General features: G+C 52.3%; 2 protein-coding genes across 4 annotated transcripts in view; both read left to right on the top strand.

Moving 5' to 3' along the window:
- men1 (multiple endocrine neoplasia I) overlaps positions 1-6,324 on the top strand; it is a 29,885-nt gene extending 23,561 nt beyond the window's left edge. Inside the window, exon 10 of the mRNA XM_059955333.1 lies at positions 5,768-6,324. Coding sequence (XP_059811316.1) covers positions 5,768-6,211 — 444 coding nt within the window. The 3' untranslated portion in view covers positions 6,212-6,324. The remainder of the gene's footprint in view (positions 1-5,767) is intronic.
- Positions 6,325-10,386: 4,062 nt separating this feature from the next.
- The window catches only part of LOC132384041 (mitogen-activated protein kinase kinase kinase kinase 2-like), a 93,125-nt gene continuing 88,093 nt past the window's right edge, over positions 10,387-15,418 (top strand). The window contains exon 1 of one of the 3 annotated variants that reach the window (XM_059955331.1): positions 10,387-10,774. In XM_059955331.1, the coding sequence (XP_059811314.1) occupies positions 10,652-10,774 (123 nt within the window). In that variant the 5' untranslated portion in view covers positions 10,387-10,651. The remainder of the gene's footprint in view (positions 10,775-15,418) is intronic. The other 2 variants (XM_059955329.1, XM_059955328.1) reach the window with 2 other exon arrangements.

The raw sequence follows: 15,418 nt of genomic DNA, 5'->3' as shown, positions 1-15,418 counted from the left end.
TTCCTCCCGTTCCCGGCGGGACCAGACCACTGGTCAGACTGATTGTTGTTGTTTACTTCCACCCGTTCCCGGCGGGGCCAGACCACTGGTCAGACTGATTGTTGTTGTTTACTTCCACCCGTTCCCGGCGGTGCCAGACCACTGGTCAGACTGATTGTTGTTGTTTACTTCCACCCGTTCCCGGCGGGGCCAGACCACTGGTCAGACTGATTGTTGTTTACTTCCACCCGTTCCCGGCGGTACCAGACCACTGGTCAGACTGATTGTTGTTTACTGCCACCCGTTCCCGGCGGTGCCAGACCACTGGTCAGACTGATTGTTGTTGTTTACTTCCACCCGTTCCCGGCGGGGCCAGACCACTGGTCAGACTGATTGTTGTTGTTTACTTCCACCCGTTCCCGGCGGGGCCAGACCACTGGTCAGACTGATTGTTGTTGTTTACTTCCACCTGTTCCCGGCGGGGCCAGACCACTGGTCAGACTGTTTGTTGTTTACTTCCACCCGTTCCCGGCGGTGCCAGACCACTGGTCAGACTGATTGTTGTTGTTTACTTCCACCTGTTCCCGGCGGGGCCAGACCACTGGTCAGACTGATTGTTGTTTACTGCCACCCGTTCCCGGCGGTGCCAGACCACTGGTCAGACTGATTGTTGTTGTTTACTTCCACCCGTTCCCGGCGGGGCCAGACCACTGGTCAGACTGATTGTTGTTGTTTACTTCTACCCGTTCCCGGCGGGGCCAGACCACTGGTCAGACTGTTTGTTGTTTACTTCCACCCGTTCCCGGCGGTGCCAGACCACTGGTCAGACTGATTGTTGTTGTTTACTTCCACCCGTTCCCGGCGGTGCCAGACCACTGGTCAGACTGATTGTTGTTGTTTACTTCCACCCGTTCCCGGCGGTGCCAGACCACTGGTCAGACTGTTTGTTGTTGTTTACTTCCACCCGTTCCCGGTGGTGCCAGACCACTGGTCAGACTGATTGTTGTTTACTTCTACCCGTTCCCGGTGGTGCCAGACCACTGGTCAGACTGATTGTTGTTGTTTCCTTCCACCCGTTCCCGGCGGGGCCAGACCACTGGTCAGACTGTTTGTTGTTTACTTCTACCCGTTCCCGGCGGGGCCAGACCACTGGTCAGACTGATTGTTGTTTACTTCCACCCGTTCCCGGCGGGGCCAGACCACTGGTCAGACTGATTGTTGTTTACTTCTACCTGTTCCCGGCGGTGCCAGACCACTGGTCAGACTGATTGTTGTTTACTTCCACCCGTTCCCGGCGGGGCCAGACCACTGGTCAGACTGATTGTTGTTGTTTACTTCCACCTGTTCCCGGCGGGGCCAGACCACTGGTCAGACTGTTTGTTGTTTACTTCCACCCGTTCCCGGCGGTGCCAGACCACTGGTCAGACTGATTGTTGTTTACTTCCACCCGTTCCCGGCGGGGCCAGACCACTGGTCAGACTGATTGTTGTTGTTTACTTCCACCCGTTCCCGGCGGTGCCAGACCACTGGTCAGACTGATTGTTGTTTACCTCCACCTGTTCCCGGCGGGGCCAGACCACTGGTCAGACTGATTGTTGTTTACTTCCACCCGTTCCCGGCGGGGCCAGACCACTGGTCAGACTGATTGTTGTTTACTTCCACCCGTTCCCGGCGGGGCCAGACCACTGGTCAGACTGTTTGTTGTTGTTTACTGCCACCCGTTCCCGGCGGTGCCAGACCACTGGTCAGACTGATTGTTGTTGTTTACTTCCACCCGTTCCCGGCGGGGCCAGACCACTGGTCAGACTGATTGTTGTTGTTTACTTCCACCCGTTCCCGGCGGTGCCAGACCACTGGTCAGACTGATTGTTGTTGTTTACTTCCACCCGTTCCCGGCGGTGCCAGACCACTGGTCAGACTGATTGTTGTTGTTTACTTCCACCCGTTCCCGGCGGTGCCAGACCACTGGTCAGACTGATTGTTGTTGTTTACTTCCACCCGTTCCCGGCGGGGCCAGACCACTGGTCAGACTGATTGTTGTTTACTTCTACCTGTTCCCGGCGGTGCCAGACCACTGGTCAGACTGATTGTTGTTTACTTCCACCCGTTCCCGGCGGGGCCAGACCACTGGTCAGACTGATTGTTGTTGTTTATTTCCACCCGTTCCCGGCGGGGCCAGACCACTGGTCAGACTGTTTGTTGTTGTTTACTGCCACCCGTTCCCGGCGGTGCCAGACCACTGGTCAGACTGATTGTTGTTGTTTACTTCCACCCGTTCCCGGCGGGGCCAGACCACTGGTCAGACTGATTGTTGTTGTTTACTTCCACCCGTTCCCGGCGGTGCCAGACCACTGGTCAGACTGATTGTTGTTGTTTACTTCCACCCGTTCCCGGCGGTGCCAGACCACTGGTCAGACTGATTGTTGTTGTTTACTTCCACCCGTTCCCGGCGGTGCCAGACCACTGGTCAGACTGATTGTTGTTTACTTCCACCCATTCTATTGCACTTGAATCCGAGAGGGACCAATATCCTGGCGGGGAGGTTTGCTAAGGGAGAGTTTAAGCGAGAAATGCTGGGGAGGTGGGAACCAAACTGAAATGTACGGAGGAAAGAGAGGTTGGCTCACAAACAGAGAAAGCTTGGAGACAGTGCGAGAGGGTGGACAGGCAGGTGGGACGCGCTCAGTCTGATGGTTTGAGTTGTGTCTATGTTTTGATGCAAGGAGTATCATGAATAAAGCGGATGAGCTTAGACCGTGAATCAGCACTTGGAGCTATGATGTTGTGGCCATTACAGAGACTTGGACGGTGCAGAGGCAGGACTGGCTACTTCGCGCCAGGCTTTAGATGTTTCAGAAAGGACAGCAAAAGAGGTGAGGCCATGGCACTGTTGATCGGAGATAGTGTCATGGCAGCAGAAAGGAGGTAGTCATGGAGGGATTGTCTATGGAGTCTCTGTGGGTGGAAGTTAGAAACAGGAAGAGGTCAATAATTCTACTGGCTGCTTTTTATAGACCACCTAATAGTAACAGGAACATCGAGGAGCAGATAGGCAGACAGATTCTGGAAAGGTGTAATAATAACAGGGTTGTTGTGGTGGGAGATTTTAATTTCCCAAATATCGATTGACATGTCCCTAGAGAGGGGTTTAGATGGGGTGGAGTTTGTTAGGAGTGTTCAAGAAGGTTTCTTGACACAGTATGCAGATAAGCCTACAAGAGGAGAGGCTGTACTTGATCTGGTATTGGGAAATGAACCTGGTCAGGTGTCAGGTCTCTCAGTGGGAGAGCATTTTGGAAACAGTGATCACAATTCTATCTCCTTTACCATAGCATTGGAGAGGGATAGGAACAGGCAAGTTAGGAAAGTGTTTAATTGGAGTAAGGGGAAATATGAAGCTATCAGGCAGGAACTTGGAAGCATAAATTGGAAACTGATGTTCTCAGGGAAATGTATGGAAGAAATGTGGCAAATGTTCAGGGGATATTTGCACGGGGCTCTGAGTAGGTACGTTCCAATGAGACATGGAAAGGATGGTAGGGTACAAGAACCGTGGTGTACGAAGGCATTTGATAAGGTGCCCAAAACAAGACTTATTAAGAAGGCATGGGATCCAAGGGGACATTGCTCTGTGGATCCAGAACTGGCTTGCCCACTGAAGGCAAAGAGTGGTTGTAGACGGGTCATGTTCTGCATGGAGGTCGGTGACCAGTGGAGTACCTCAGGGATCTGTTCTGGGACCCCCTACTCTGTGATTTTTTTATAAATGCCTTAAATGAGGAAGTGGAGGGATGGGTTAGTAAAGGTTGGAGGTGTTGTGGATAGTGTGGAGGGTTGTCAGAGGTTACAGCGGGACATTGATAGGATGCAAAACTGGGCTGAGAAGTGGCAGCTGGAGTTCAACCCAGAGAAGTGTGGTGGTCCATTTTGGTAGGTCAAATATGATGGCAGTATATAGTATTAATGGTAAGACTCATGGCATTGTGGAAGACCTGAGGGATCTTGGGGTCCATAGGACACTCCAAGCTGCTACACAGGTTGACTCTGTAGTTAAGAAGGCATACGGTGCATTGGCCTTTGTTAATCGTGGGATTGAGTTTAAGAGCCGAGTGGTAATGTTGCAGCTATATAGGGCCCTGGTCCGTTCCCACTTGGAGTACTGTGCTCAATTCTGGTTGCCTTGATATCTATAGGAAGGACGTGGAAACCATAGTGAGGGTGCAGAGGAGATTTACAAGGATGTTGCCTGGATTGGGGAGCATGCCTTATGAGAATAGGTTGAGTGAACTCGGCCTTTTCTCCTTGGAGCGACGAAGGATGCGAGGTGACCTGATAGAGGTGTATAAGATGATGAGAGGCATTGATCATGTGGATAGTCAGAGGCTTTTTCCCAGGGTTGAAAATGGCTAACACGAGAGGGCACAGTTTTAAGGTGCTGGGGAGTAGGTACAGAGGAGATGTCAGGGGTAAGAGTGATGAGTGTGTGGAATGGGCTGCCGGCGGTAGTGGTGGAGGCAGAAATGATAGGGTCTTTCAAGAGACTCCTGGATGGAGCTCCTGGATGGACATGGAGCTTAGAAAAATAGAGGGCTACGGGTAAAGCCTAGGTAGGGATGTGTTCGGCACAGCTTTGTGGGCCAAAGGGCCTGTATCGCTCTGTAAGTTTTCTATGATCCTAAAAATCGACCTGACCCCACAAATCCCCCCCCCACCCCTGCAAACAAAAAAAGCAAGAAGGATCAGACAAAAAACACAGAATATAAGACTATAAAACTGGGGGGAAGCGTCCATAGTCCAAGTTCAGATGCAAAACGCAGAAAACCTGGGTAACGTCCCCAGGCAGGCCACACGGGCTTCCCTCTCCGGCAGCAGGGCAAACCCACCAGCAATCAAAGTGAAGGCCTATGTCGGAGAGGTCAAAAGGTTGTCACAGTACCATGTGCCAAGGGGCCTGTGCCATGCTGTAATGCCCTTTGTTGTAAGCATCTCAACGCCATGCGGGGGAGAGTCTATATTCGGAGTTCCGAATAATGAAGAGGAACTTTCATAGAAACTTACCGAATACTGAAAGGCTGGCTAGAGTGGGCGTGGAGATGATAGACACCTCCATCAGTAGAGGAGCCTCAAACCAGAGGGCCACAGCCTCAGTGTAGATGGACGTCTCTTTGGAGCAGAGATGAGGAGCCAGAGGGTGGTGAATCTGGTATTTGTTTTGCAGAAGGCAGAGATTAATAGTACATTTAGTCATTTTTGATAGTATATTTAAAGGGCTCTTTATTGGCAAGGGGGCCCAGGGTCACAGGGAGAATGAGGTTGAAAAAATAATTATATGGTTATGGTAGCGTAACACAATTACAGCACCAGTGATCCGTGTTCAATGGCAGCCGCTGTGTTTACGGAGTTTGTACGTCTTCCCTGAGACCGTGTGGGTTTCCTCCCACATTTACGGGTTAGTCGGTTAAGTGTTCACGTGGGTATAATTGGGTAGCAGTGGCTTGATGGGCCGAAAGGCCCGTTAATGGGCTCTATCTCTAAATAAAAATAAACCTTGCAATTGAAAGCATACTCGATGGGCGGAATGGCCTGATTGCGCTCCTAAATTGATTAGCCCCCGAGTGTGAGTGAATGGTAGAATCTGAGGAGAGTAGATGGGAATGTAAAAGGGGATGAAAATGAGATCAGCGTAATAGGGTTAGCACTGACTCAGAGGGCTGAAGGGCCTGCAGCAGGTTGGGGAGATGCCTTCCCTCCCTTCACCGTCTGAGTGACACCTCTGTCTCTGCCCTAGGTGCGGCACAAGGTGACGATCATCGTGAAGGACGCGGAGGCGAACGAGGACGACGATCAGCACAGCGATGACTCGCGGGATGCCCGGCGCCGGGGGCCCCGCCGTGAGTCCAAGGCTGAGGAGCCGCCCCCCGCCAAGAAGTTCCAGGCGGAGAAGGTGGTGGAGCGCCGGCGATCGGCCCCCACCCAGAGGGCGACGCCCGCTCCAGCTCCCGCTCCCACTGCCCCCCTTCCCCCTGCCCCTGCCCCCACGGGTCCCTGCGTCACCTTCCACAGCGAAAAGATGAAGGGCATGAAGGAGCTGCTGACGGCCCTGAAGATCAATTCGAGCGCCATCAAACTGCAGCTCACCGCCCAGTCCCAGGTCCAGATGAAAAAGCAGAAGCTGAGCTCAGCCAGTGACTACTCTCTCTCCTTCCTGAAGAGGCAACGCAAGTCCCTCTGAAAGCGGCTGGTGGGGGGGGAGGTTAGTGGAGAGAGATAGGTTGAGAGAGCAGGAGAGTGAGTGAGTGAGAGAGGGGTAGAGGGACAGGGAGTGAAGGGTGGGAGAGAGACAGAGTGGGAGTGAAGGGTGGGACGGACGGGGGGAGAGAGTGAAGGGTGGGACAAATGGGGAGAGAGTGAAGGGTGGGACAGATGGGGAGAGAGTGACAGGGGGGAGAGAGTGGGGTGGGACGGACGTGAGGAGAGAGTGACGGGTGGGACGGACGGGGAGAGAGTGAAGGGTGGGACGGACGTGAGGAGAGAGTGACGGGTGGGACGGACGGGGAGAGAGTGACAGGGGGGAGAGAGTGGGGTGGGACGGACGTGAGGAGAGAGTGACGGGTGGGACGGACGGGGAGAGAGTGAAGGGTGGGACGGACGTGAGGAGAGAGTGACGGGTGGGACGGATGTGAGAAAAGAGTGTCGGGTGGGACGGACGGGGAGAGAGTGAAGGGTGGGACGGACGGGGGGAGAGAGTAATGGGTGGGACGGACGGGGGGAGAGAGTGACGGGTGGGACGGACGGGGAGAGAGTGAAGGGTGGGACGGACGGGGGGGGAGAGTGACGGGTGGGACGGACGGGGAGAGAGTGAAGGGTGGGACGGACGGGGAGAGAGTGAAGGGTGGGACGTACGAGGGGGGAGAGTGAAGGGTCAGAGGAATAGTCGGAGAGATGGGGAGAGGGTAGAAGAAAGGGCTAGAGGTTCAGGGACAGAGAGCACGACATCAATAGGGCAAAGTCAACCCAGGGAGGGAAAGGGAGTGAAGGGGGGAGTGGGAAAGGATGGAGAGACTGGGGGGGGGGGGGGGTGTTAACCAGCTGTCCTTTTTCTGTGGATGACCTGGTGTGCTAGGGTGAAGGTGAACTCTGGTTAGGTCCTGATCATTCCTGGTCAGGAGACCCCCATGCTGGAAAAGGGTACAGTGACTAGCCTTCGGAGCCAATGTTGGCAATTAGAGGTTCTCCTTCTACCCAAGCACTGGGCTCGACCAAGGAACCTCTCCCCCTCCCCAACACTGGACTTGAGACCAAGGAATCCTCTCCCAACACTTGAACCCATCCAGCTGTTGGATCTGTCCCTGCCACCTCTGCACCACCGGCCCACATCACTGCCTATTGCTGGGCCAGCGTTAATCAGCACTGCCCCACAAGCAAACCAAAGCCGGCTAGGCTGATGTTCAGCTCTGGTGAGAGCCACTGGGAATCGGTCAGGTTTCCGATATCCTGGGGGCACAGCCCTTTAACTCATCCCCCAGGGTTTGCTCGCTTTGTATTCTCAGTCTGTGAATAATGTTTTGTAAAATAGAATTTGTATTGAAAGAAAGCCACGTGTCCTTAATCGATGAGTGATCTGCCAAAGGGGGGGATGTAGCTCCTGATCTCTGCACAGCTCTGCTGTGTGGCTGTCGACAGACCCAAACCTATCTTGTTCTGGTGGAGCAGCAGAAATTTCTCCCCGAGTCATAGAGATGATGTTCGCCGACTGGACAAGAGCAGTAATCTGGGGGTCTTCCAAAACACTGCAGTCCGTGTCATTTTGCGTCGGTGGCCAGCACTGTTCAAGGATGTGCTGGGGGTAGCCCAGAAAGTGTCGCATGGTGTAATTGGCCCAATTATGTGTATGTAGTTGTAGGGAAAGACAGGAATCACTGCTGTTCAATGTCCTGATGGAGGTCTCAACCTGAAATGTCGACTGTTTCTTTCCCTCCATGGATGATCTGCTGAGTCCCTCTAACGTTGTGTGTGTTGGCCAATGCACCATGCTGGCTCTCCCTGCCCATGATAAAGATTGAAACATAGAAAATAGGTGCAGGAGTAGGCCAATCGGCCCTTCGAGCCTGCACCGCCATTCAGTATGATCATAGCTGATCATCCAACTCAGAACCCTGTACCTGTTTTCTCTCCATACCCCCGATCCCTTTAGCCACAAGGGCCATATCTAACTTCCTCTTAAATATAGCCAATGAACTGGCCTCAACTGTTTCCTGTGGCAGAGAATTCCACAGATTCTCCACTCTCTGTGTGAAGAAGTTTTTCCTCATCTTGGTCCTAAAAGGACCCTAAAGGTCCCTTTATCCTTAAACTGTGACCCTTCGTTCTGGACTTCCCCAAGATCGAACTTACTGCCTGCCTGCTATGCCGCTGGCGTTTAGGGCAGTCCTCCATCGATAGTAGGATTCTTCATTGCTCTTCCTATTTTTTTTAAATTGAGCAGTTGGGGCTGTTAGCCCTGAGCTGAACCCCAGAGTTGGGACCAGTAGGCCACTCTACCCTCTGACCTGTTGGGCATGGGTGGCCCTACCAGGAGCCAAAGCGTAAAGCCCTGTCTCCAGCCAATGTAGCTCAGCCGGGTCACTGGGGCACACGAGCCTCCAAGCTCGACGACAGGGATGTGGTCCCGTTGGATTTTGGAGTAGCTTTATTTGTCACATGTACGTCGAAAAGGGTATTTGCGTCAAATACCGACACAGCCCGGGGATGTGCCGGGAAGCAGCCTGCAACTGGTGCCTTACTTCCATTGCCGACCGTAGCAGACCCACAACTTGATAGTCTGTACGCCTTTGGAGGAAACTGGAATACCCAGAGGGAAGACACACACACACACACACACACACACACACACACACACACACACACACACACACACACACACACACACACACACACACACACACACACACACACACACAGACACACACTCACACACACACTCACACACACACACACACACACCACACACACACACACACACACACACACTCACACACACACTCACACACACACACAGACACACACACACACAGACACACACACACACACATACACACACACACACACACTCACACACACACACAGACACACACACACAGACACACACACACACACAGACACACACACACACACTCACACACACAGACACAGACACACACACACACACTCACACACACAGACACACACACACAGACACACACACACACACACACACACACACACAGTTACGGGGAGAATGTCAGACAGCAGCAGGAATGGAACCCCGAGCAGCGATGGCCAAGCACTAAGGTGTCCCCACCACTCTGCTCTTTGAAGGGGCAGTTTAACCCCAGTCTGTTAACGTCATTACAAAAGCCAAATCAAAATAACAGAGTGGATTTCAAAGTCCCGCAGTTGGGTTTGACCTCACCTCCTAGAATGGAGGTATCGTATTTCTAAACAGTGGTTCCAAGTGCTCCCAGGAGATACAGGTTTCTTTGCCACGTGTGCATGGAAATGTACAGTGAAACGTCGTTGGTGTTAAGGACGTGCTTTTGGGGGCCACTCCCTCGAGAGTCGGCACACGTACCAGTGCCAACATAGCATGTCCACCCTGCCTGGCAGAACAACGCAGAACTCAGCAAGCAACAACGACGAAGCAGACCCCTCTCTTCCCTCCCAGGCCGCCAGCATCCCAGCTTCGGGTTCCAGGCTTCTAATCGGAAGTGGACGTGGAGAAGACGTTACCAATAGTTGCAGAGTCCAGGACGAGAAGGCACAGGGCTCCGAATAGGACATCCCTTTTAGAACAGGAATTCTTTTGGCCAGCGGGTGGTAAGTCTGTGAAATTCATTGCAACAGATGGCTGTGGAGGCCAAGTCTATTTAAAGCAGAGGTTGATTGGTAAGGGTGTCAAAGGACATGAGGAGAATGGGCTTGTGAGGGAAGATAAATCAGATTCGTTGGGCTGAATGGCCTAATTCTGCTCCTATGTCTTATGGTCGATCCTCAGGTTCCATCTTGAACCCCCCACCCAGACGGGACCCCGAACTCCAGGCTCAAGCGGCAGGCCTGCTGGCTCACGGACCCTTGTGCCCCCTACTCACGTGAACATCCTCTCCACAGCCCACCTGCAAGATCAGAGGCTCTTGCCCGGAGCCGTGTAGGTGGTGACTTCCCAAGGCATGCAGCTTAGATGATGCTGTCAACTGACTTCAGGCCTAATGCTTTGCGATCCAGCAGTATCATGCTGTGGGCAGTGGTTAAGGGAATCTGCTCAGGACAGAGAGAGAGAGAGAAAAACAGAAAGGCAGGCAGGCAGAAGTAAAGAGGACAAACAGACAGAGACAGATGGGAACGGAGGAGACAGAGAAAGAGACTGCTTGTTTCGAACAGACCAGCCTCAAGGTGTCACACTCACACGAGCAGGAGAATAAGAAACTACCTTGCCTTTGTGACCACACATGACAGGAACAGGAAAAGAGAGATAGATCACAGCGAGAGGGTTTCAGCCGCCCGATGCCGGAGAGCCTTTGAGCGCGAGGGGCCAAGTTTGGTGTGAGGAGCGCTGGTCGCCACCAGATCAAAGGGAAGGGAAACGAACCGAGTGGGATCTTGGCACCTCAGCGACCAGGCAGGAACGCCCCTCGAGATGAAAAGCAGTGTGTTTTACGATGCCCCCGATCTGGAGCAGATGATCTCGAACAAAAACCCCCTGGACGAGTTCGAGCTGATCCAGCGGATTGGAAGTGGCACGTACGGCGATGTCTTTAAGGTCTGGCTACGTTCACCTTTGCAAATCTCCCTTGCTGAAAGCAGAAGTAGGCAGTACTGTTGTTTCCCCTCAGCTTCCTCTGGCTGTATCTGGTGTTTAAACAGAAGCCGCCGATATTTTGCTGTAGCAGCTACAAGCCTTTCTCCTGTGGTGCTTCGGATCTGTTTTAAAACGTACTCTGTTAGCATGTGAACCCCCTGATCCATAAGGCGAGAGCAGAATTAGGCCACTAGTGGTAGGAAACAGTCTATGCCTTCATTCCTTCAACCAAAACCTTCCAAGTTCAGGTTTTCTGTCATCTCAACCGTATACCGCCAAACAAAACGATCCACAGCATGGTATATTTAACTCAAACACAAAACACACGGAGTATTACTACCACAAATCAATTAGCAATTTATAAGATGCATATCCGACACAAGTTCAAAAGGTAAACAGTGTATGCTTGGTGAGGCGCCCGGGTGGTGGGAGGTCTCACGGCCTGGGGCTGCTCCCCGTCCTAGCAGTCCCTGCCAGGACACATCGCAACTAACCAGTGCGCTGACAAGGTCTCCAGGCGCGGTGGCAAAACGTTTGCAAGTAAATTGCCCCAATCGGAGAGCAACTCAATCCGACCACCAGTTACCCGGCCCAGACATTTTCCGAGTCATTTCCAGTTCTTGCCCAGGTGCTAGGGTACCTCCTGCTTGATGGCAGGGGGCAAATTTGTTTGAAGGAAGGAAAGCATAGATTGTTTTCTAAATGGGGGAGCGAATTCAGAAATTGGAGGCGCAAAGGGGACGTGGGAGTCGTAGAATTCCCCATGATGTTTACCTGCAGGTGGAGTCGGTGGTAGGGAAGGCAAATGTGATGTTAGAGAACTGGAATTTAAAAGCAAGGATGTAATACCAAGGCTTTGGTCAGATCGCACTTGGAGTATTGTGAGCCATTTTAGGCCTCTTATCTAAGAAAGAATCTGCTGATCACAGACGATTTATTTTCCATCTAAGCCCCGTTCTCCTGCCTTCGCCCTGACCCTTACACTCCTTCTTGAGTCAAAACTGATCCCATGGAGAAACCACAAAGGCCAGAGGAGGCAGCGAACAGTTGGAAGGGCAGGACAGAGGGAGGGGCAGTGAGGAAGGAGTGCTGCACTGTCATAGGGGCGGTTCATTTCGAGACGACCAGAATATAAAAGCAGAGATGCGACGCCAAGGCGTTGGTCAGACCGCATTTGGGGGTGTTGTGAGAATTTCGGGCCCGAGGATCCTTCTGTCCCTCCACACCGCTAAGAAAAAGAAACAAAATTGGGCTCTGTACCTAAGCGTTGGGAACAGGCGATCAGAACCCAGTTTTACCCAGCACGGAGAGGCGGAGAGATTTTGGGAAGGGCTTCCAGAACCGGGTTTGGCTTGAGTGGAGGCTTTCTGCTTTGGCTCTTGGTAGGGTCACCCATGCCAAACAGGTCAAAGGGTAGAAGCCAAACGAGTTTGAAAAATGGTTACAGAAGCAGCGGTGAAGAATCCTCCTCTATCTGTGTGCGATGGTATGAACAGACAGAGGTGGAGGACCCTCACTGCTGCCCTAAATGCCAGTGAGTTCCAGAGCTGAAGTTGCCAGCATCTGAAGGCACCACCCCCAGTCGCAGAACAATGGGGAGTGGGAGCCACTAGGGGCACGTTGGAGAATAGGATGGCGTGACCGCCTGGCCTAAGTGTGTGAAAGTTACTTGCCGCCCATCAGCGAAGACCTGCATATTGCCCGTGTCTGGCTGTGTTCGGGTGTCCAGAGGCCCGACGTCTGCAAGCCCCAGCATCCCCGAGACACCTGGCCTGGGGTCAGTGTGGGGGGGTGGGGTGGTGAGATAGGGTCTTGTTTTGCTGTTGTTTTCTTACTGTTCAAAGTAAATTTTCTCATCGGAGTACATCACCACATACCACCCTGAGGTTCACCTTCCTGTGGGCACACTCAGAACAGTAACCAAACTGGATCAGTGATAGATCAACCAGAGTGCAGAAGACATCCAATTGTGCAAATAAATAAATAGCAATAAATAACCAGAACATGAGATAAAGAGTCCTTAAAGTGAGATCATTTGTTGTGGGAGCATCTCAATAGATGGGCAAGTGAGTGTGGTTATCCCCTTTTGTTCAGGACCCTGATGGTTGACGGGTAGTAACTGTTCCTGAACCCGGTGGTGCGGGTCCTGAGGCTCCTGTACCTCCTTCCTGATGGTTGAGGGGTAGTAACTGTTCCTGAACCTGGTGGTGCGAGTCCTGAGGCTCCTGTACCTCCTTCCTGATGGTTGAGGGGTAGTAACTGTTCCTGAACCCGGTGGTGCCTGAGGCTCCTGTACCTCCTTCCTGATGGTTGAGGGGTAGTAACTGTTCCTGAACCCGGTGGTGCGAGTCCTGAGGCTCCTGTACCTCCTTCCTGATGGTTGAGGGGTAGTAACTGTTCCTGAACATGGTGGTGCGAGTCCTGAGGCTCCTGTACCTTCTACCTTATGGTTGAGGGGTAGTAACTGATCCTGAACCTGGTGGTGTGAGTCCTGAGGCTCCTGTACCTTCTACCTGATGGCAGCAGTGAGAAGAGAGCACGGCCTGGGTGGTGGGGATCCCTAATGATGGATTTTGCTTTCTAATGGCAGCGTTTTATGTAGATATGCTCAGTGGTTGGGAGGGCTTTACCCATGATATACTGGGGTGAATCCACTATCTTCTGTAGGACTTTCTGCTCAAAGACGTTGATGTGATGCAGTTGGTCAGTATGCCCTTGTGTTGTTCTGCCCGGCACTGTGGGATTGACACTTACGGGCTGCCCCCAGCACACTCCTAGCTTGTTTTGCTTGTTCATGCAAGCAACGCATTTCCTGCACGTTTTGATGTACATGTGATAAATCTGAAACTGGGGGGAGGAGGAAATGCTGTGACTCTGATTTTAAAGTCGAGGCAACTACTCAGGAACCCAGAGTAGGTCAGGAAGTGATTGATGAGTTGGGACGTGTGTAAAATAGAGTTTATTTTCAATGCAGAAATGCACAAGAATGTTGAAGCACAGATACAACGAGAAAATTTACGGCAGCTTTGCAGAAAGCACACAATATAAATTATACCAGACAGAGCAACAGTACAGCATGGACTAGATGGGCCAAAGGACCTTTTTCTGTGCTCTAGTGACCTATGGCTCTGTACAATCATACAGCGGGGCAAAGGAACTGCAAAAACAAGAGCAAAACGCTGGAGGAGCTCAGCAGGCCAGGCAGCATCTATGGGAAAAAAGTACAGTCGACGTTTTGGGCCGAAACCCTTCGGCAGGACTGGAGAAACAAAGTTGAGGAGAAGGTTTAAAAGGTGTGGGGAGGGGAGAGAGAAATACCAGTGTGATAGGTGAAACCTGGAGGCGGAGGGACGAAGTAAAGAGCTGGGAAGTTGATTGGTGAAAGAGACAGAAGGCCATGGAAGAAAATGGGGGAGGAGGAGTGGATGGGTGGGCAAGGAGATCAAATGAGAGAGGGAAAAGGGGATGGGAAATGGTGAAGGGGGCATTACCGGAAGTTTGAGAAATCGATGTTCGTGCCATCAGATGGAGGCTGCCGGAATGGAATTTAAGGCGTCCTTTCTCCAACCTACGTGTGGCCTCATCAAAACGGAAAGTGGCTATTGGGAGATCCAGCTTGTTCTAGCGGACGGAGCAGCATCTGCAGATTTTCTCTCGTTTGCAAAAACGAAGGCTTCAGGGCAAATCAAAGACATAACAAGAGACGAGACCTTGGTAGTCTGTTGCCGAGTTAGTGGTCGGGGTTCGTAGGAAAGTAGCTGTTCCTGAACCCGGTGTGTGAAGCTTCAGGCTTCTGTATCTCCTTCCCCAGGTTTTCCTCGCCCCTACTGAGGCGTAGGCCACCGACCGCAGCTCTCCAGAGTCCACTGTCCTGGGCAAAAACTCCTCCTCCTCCAAAGAGCTTCTGTTGGTGTTTCTGTAGCCCTGGGCCTTTGACGGGATGGGGTTGATGCCCTCCTCCTTTCAACAGCCAGCCTGCGGCGGAGTTCCTCCGATCCGAGGTAGCAACCTACCTCCAAATGCAGCCAGACTTGGACAATACAAAGGTCCGGGCTGATGCGGCAAGTAATTTCATCCAGGTGGCTACTTTTTTTATTTCAGAGCCTGGAAAAGGTTCATCCAGCCCAACGTGTTGCACCACCCAGCAATTTCCCCCCCACCAATTTAATCCATGTCTAATCACGGAACAATTTACAATGAACAACCAAGTACGTCTTTGGACTGTAGAAGGAAACCCACATGGTCATGGGGAGAACATACAAACTCCTTCCAGGCAGCGGCGGGAATCAAACCCAGGTCGCCTGCACTGTACTCTGTTGTGCTAACCACTAGTGGGATGGGGGAACCCACTTTCACTCTGTCTCCTCCTCCAGTTGCCTACCACCTCTCATGACTCTGCCTTCCTCTGCTACCCATAGTGCTTTCCCCTTACATTCCTTCTTCACCTCTCCTGCCTATCCCCTCCCCCACCCCTTGATTTTTCCTCTGATTGGTTTTTCACCCTCCCCCCCCCCCCACCTTCTTTATAGGGCCTCTGCCCCTTCCTTCTTTAATCCTGATGAAGGGTCTCGGCCCGAAACGTTGACTGCTCCTTTCAACGAATGT

The sequence above is a fragment of the Hypanus sabinus genome, chromosome 31 (genome assembly GCF_030144855.1).
Source record: "Hypanus sabinus isolate sHypSab1 chromosome 31, sHypSab1.hap1, whole genome shotgun sequence".
NCBI classification, from domain to species: Eukaryota; Metazoa; Chordata; class Chondrichthyes; order Myliobatiformes; family Dasyatidae; genus Hypanus; species Hypanus sabinus.
The sequence above is the reverse complement of the archived record's forward strand: the minus strand, read 5'-3'. Positions and strand labels throughout refer to the sequence as shown.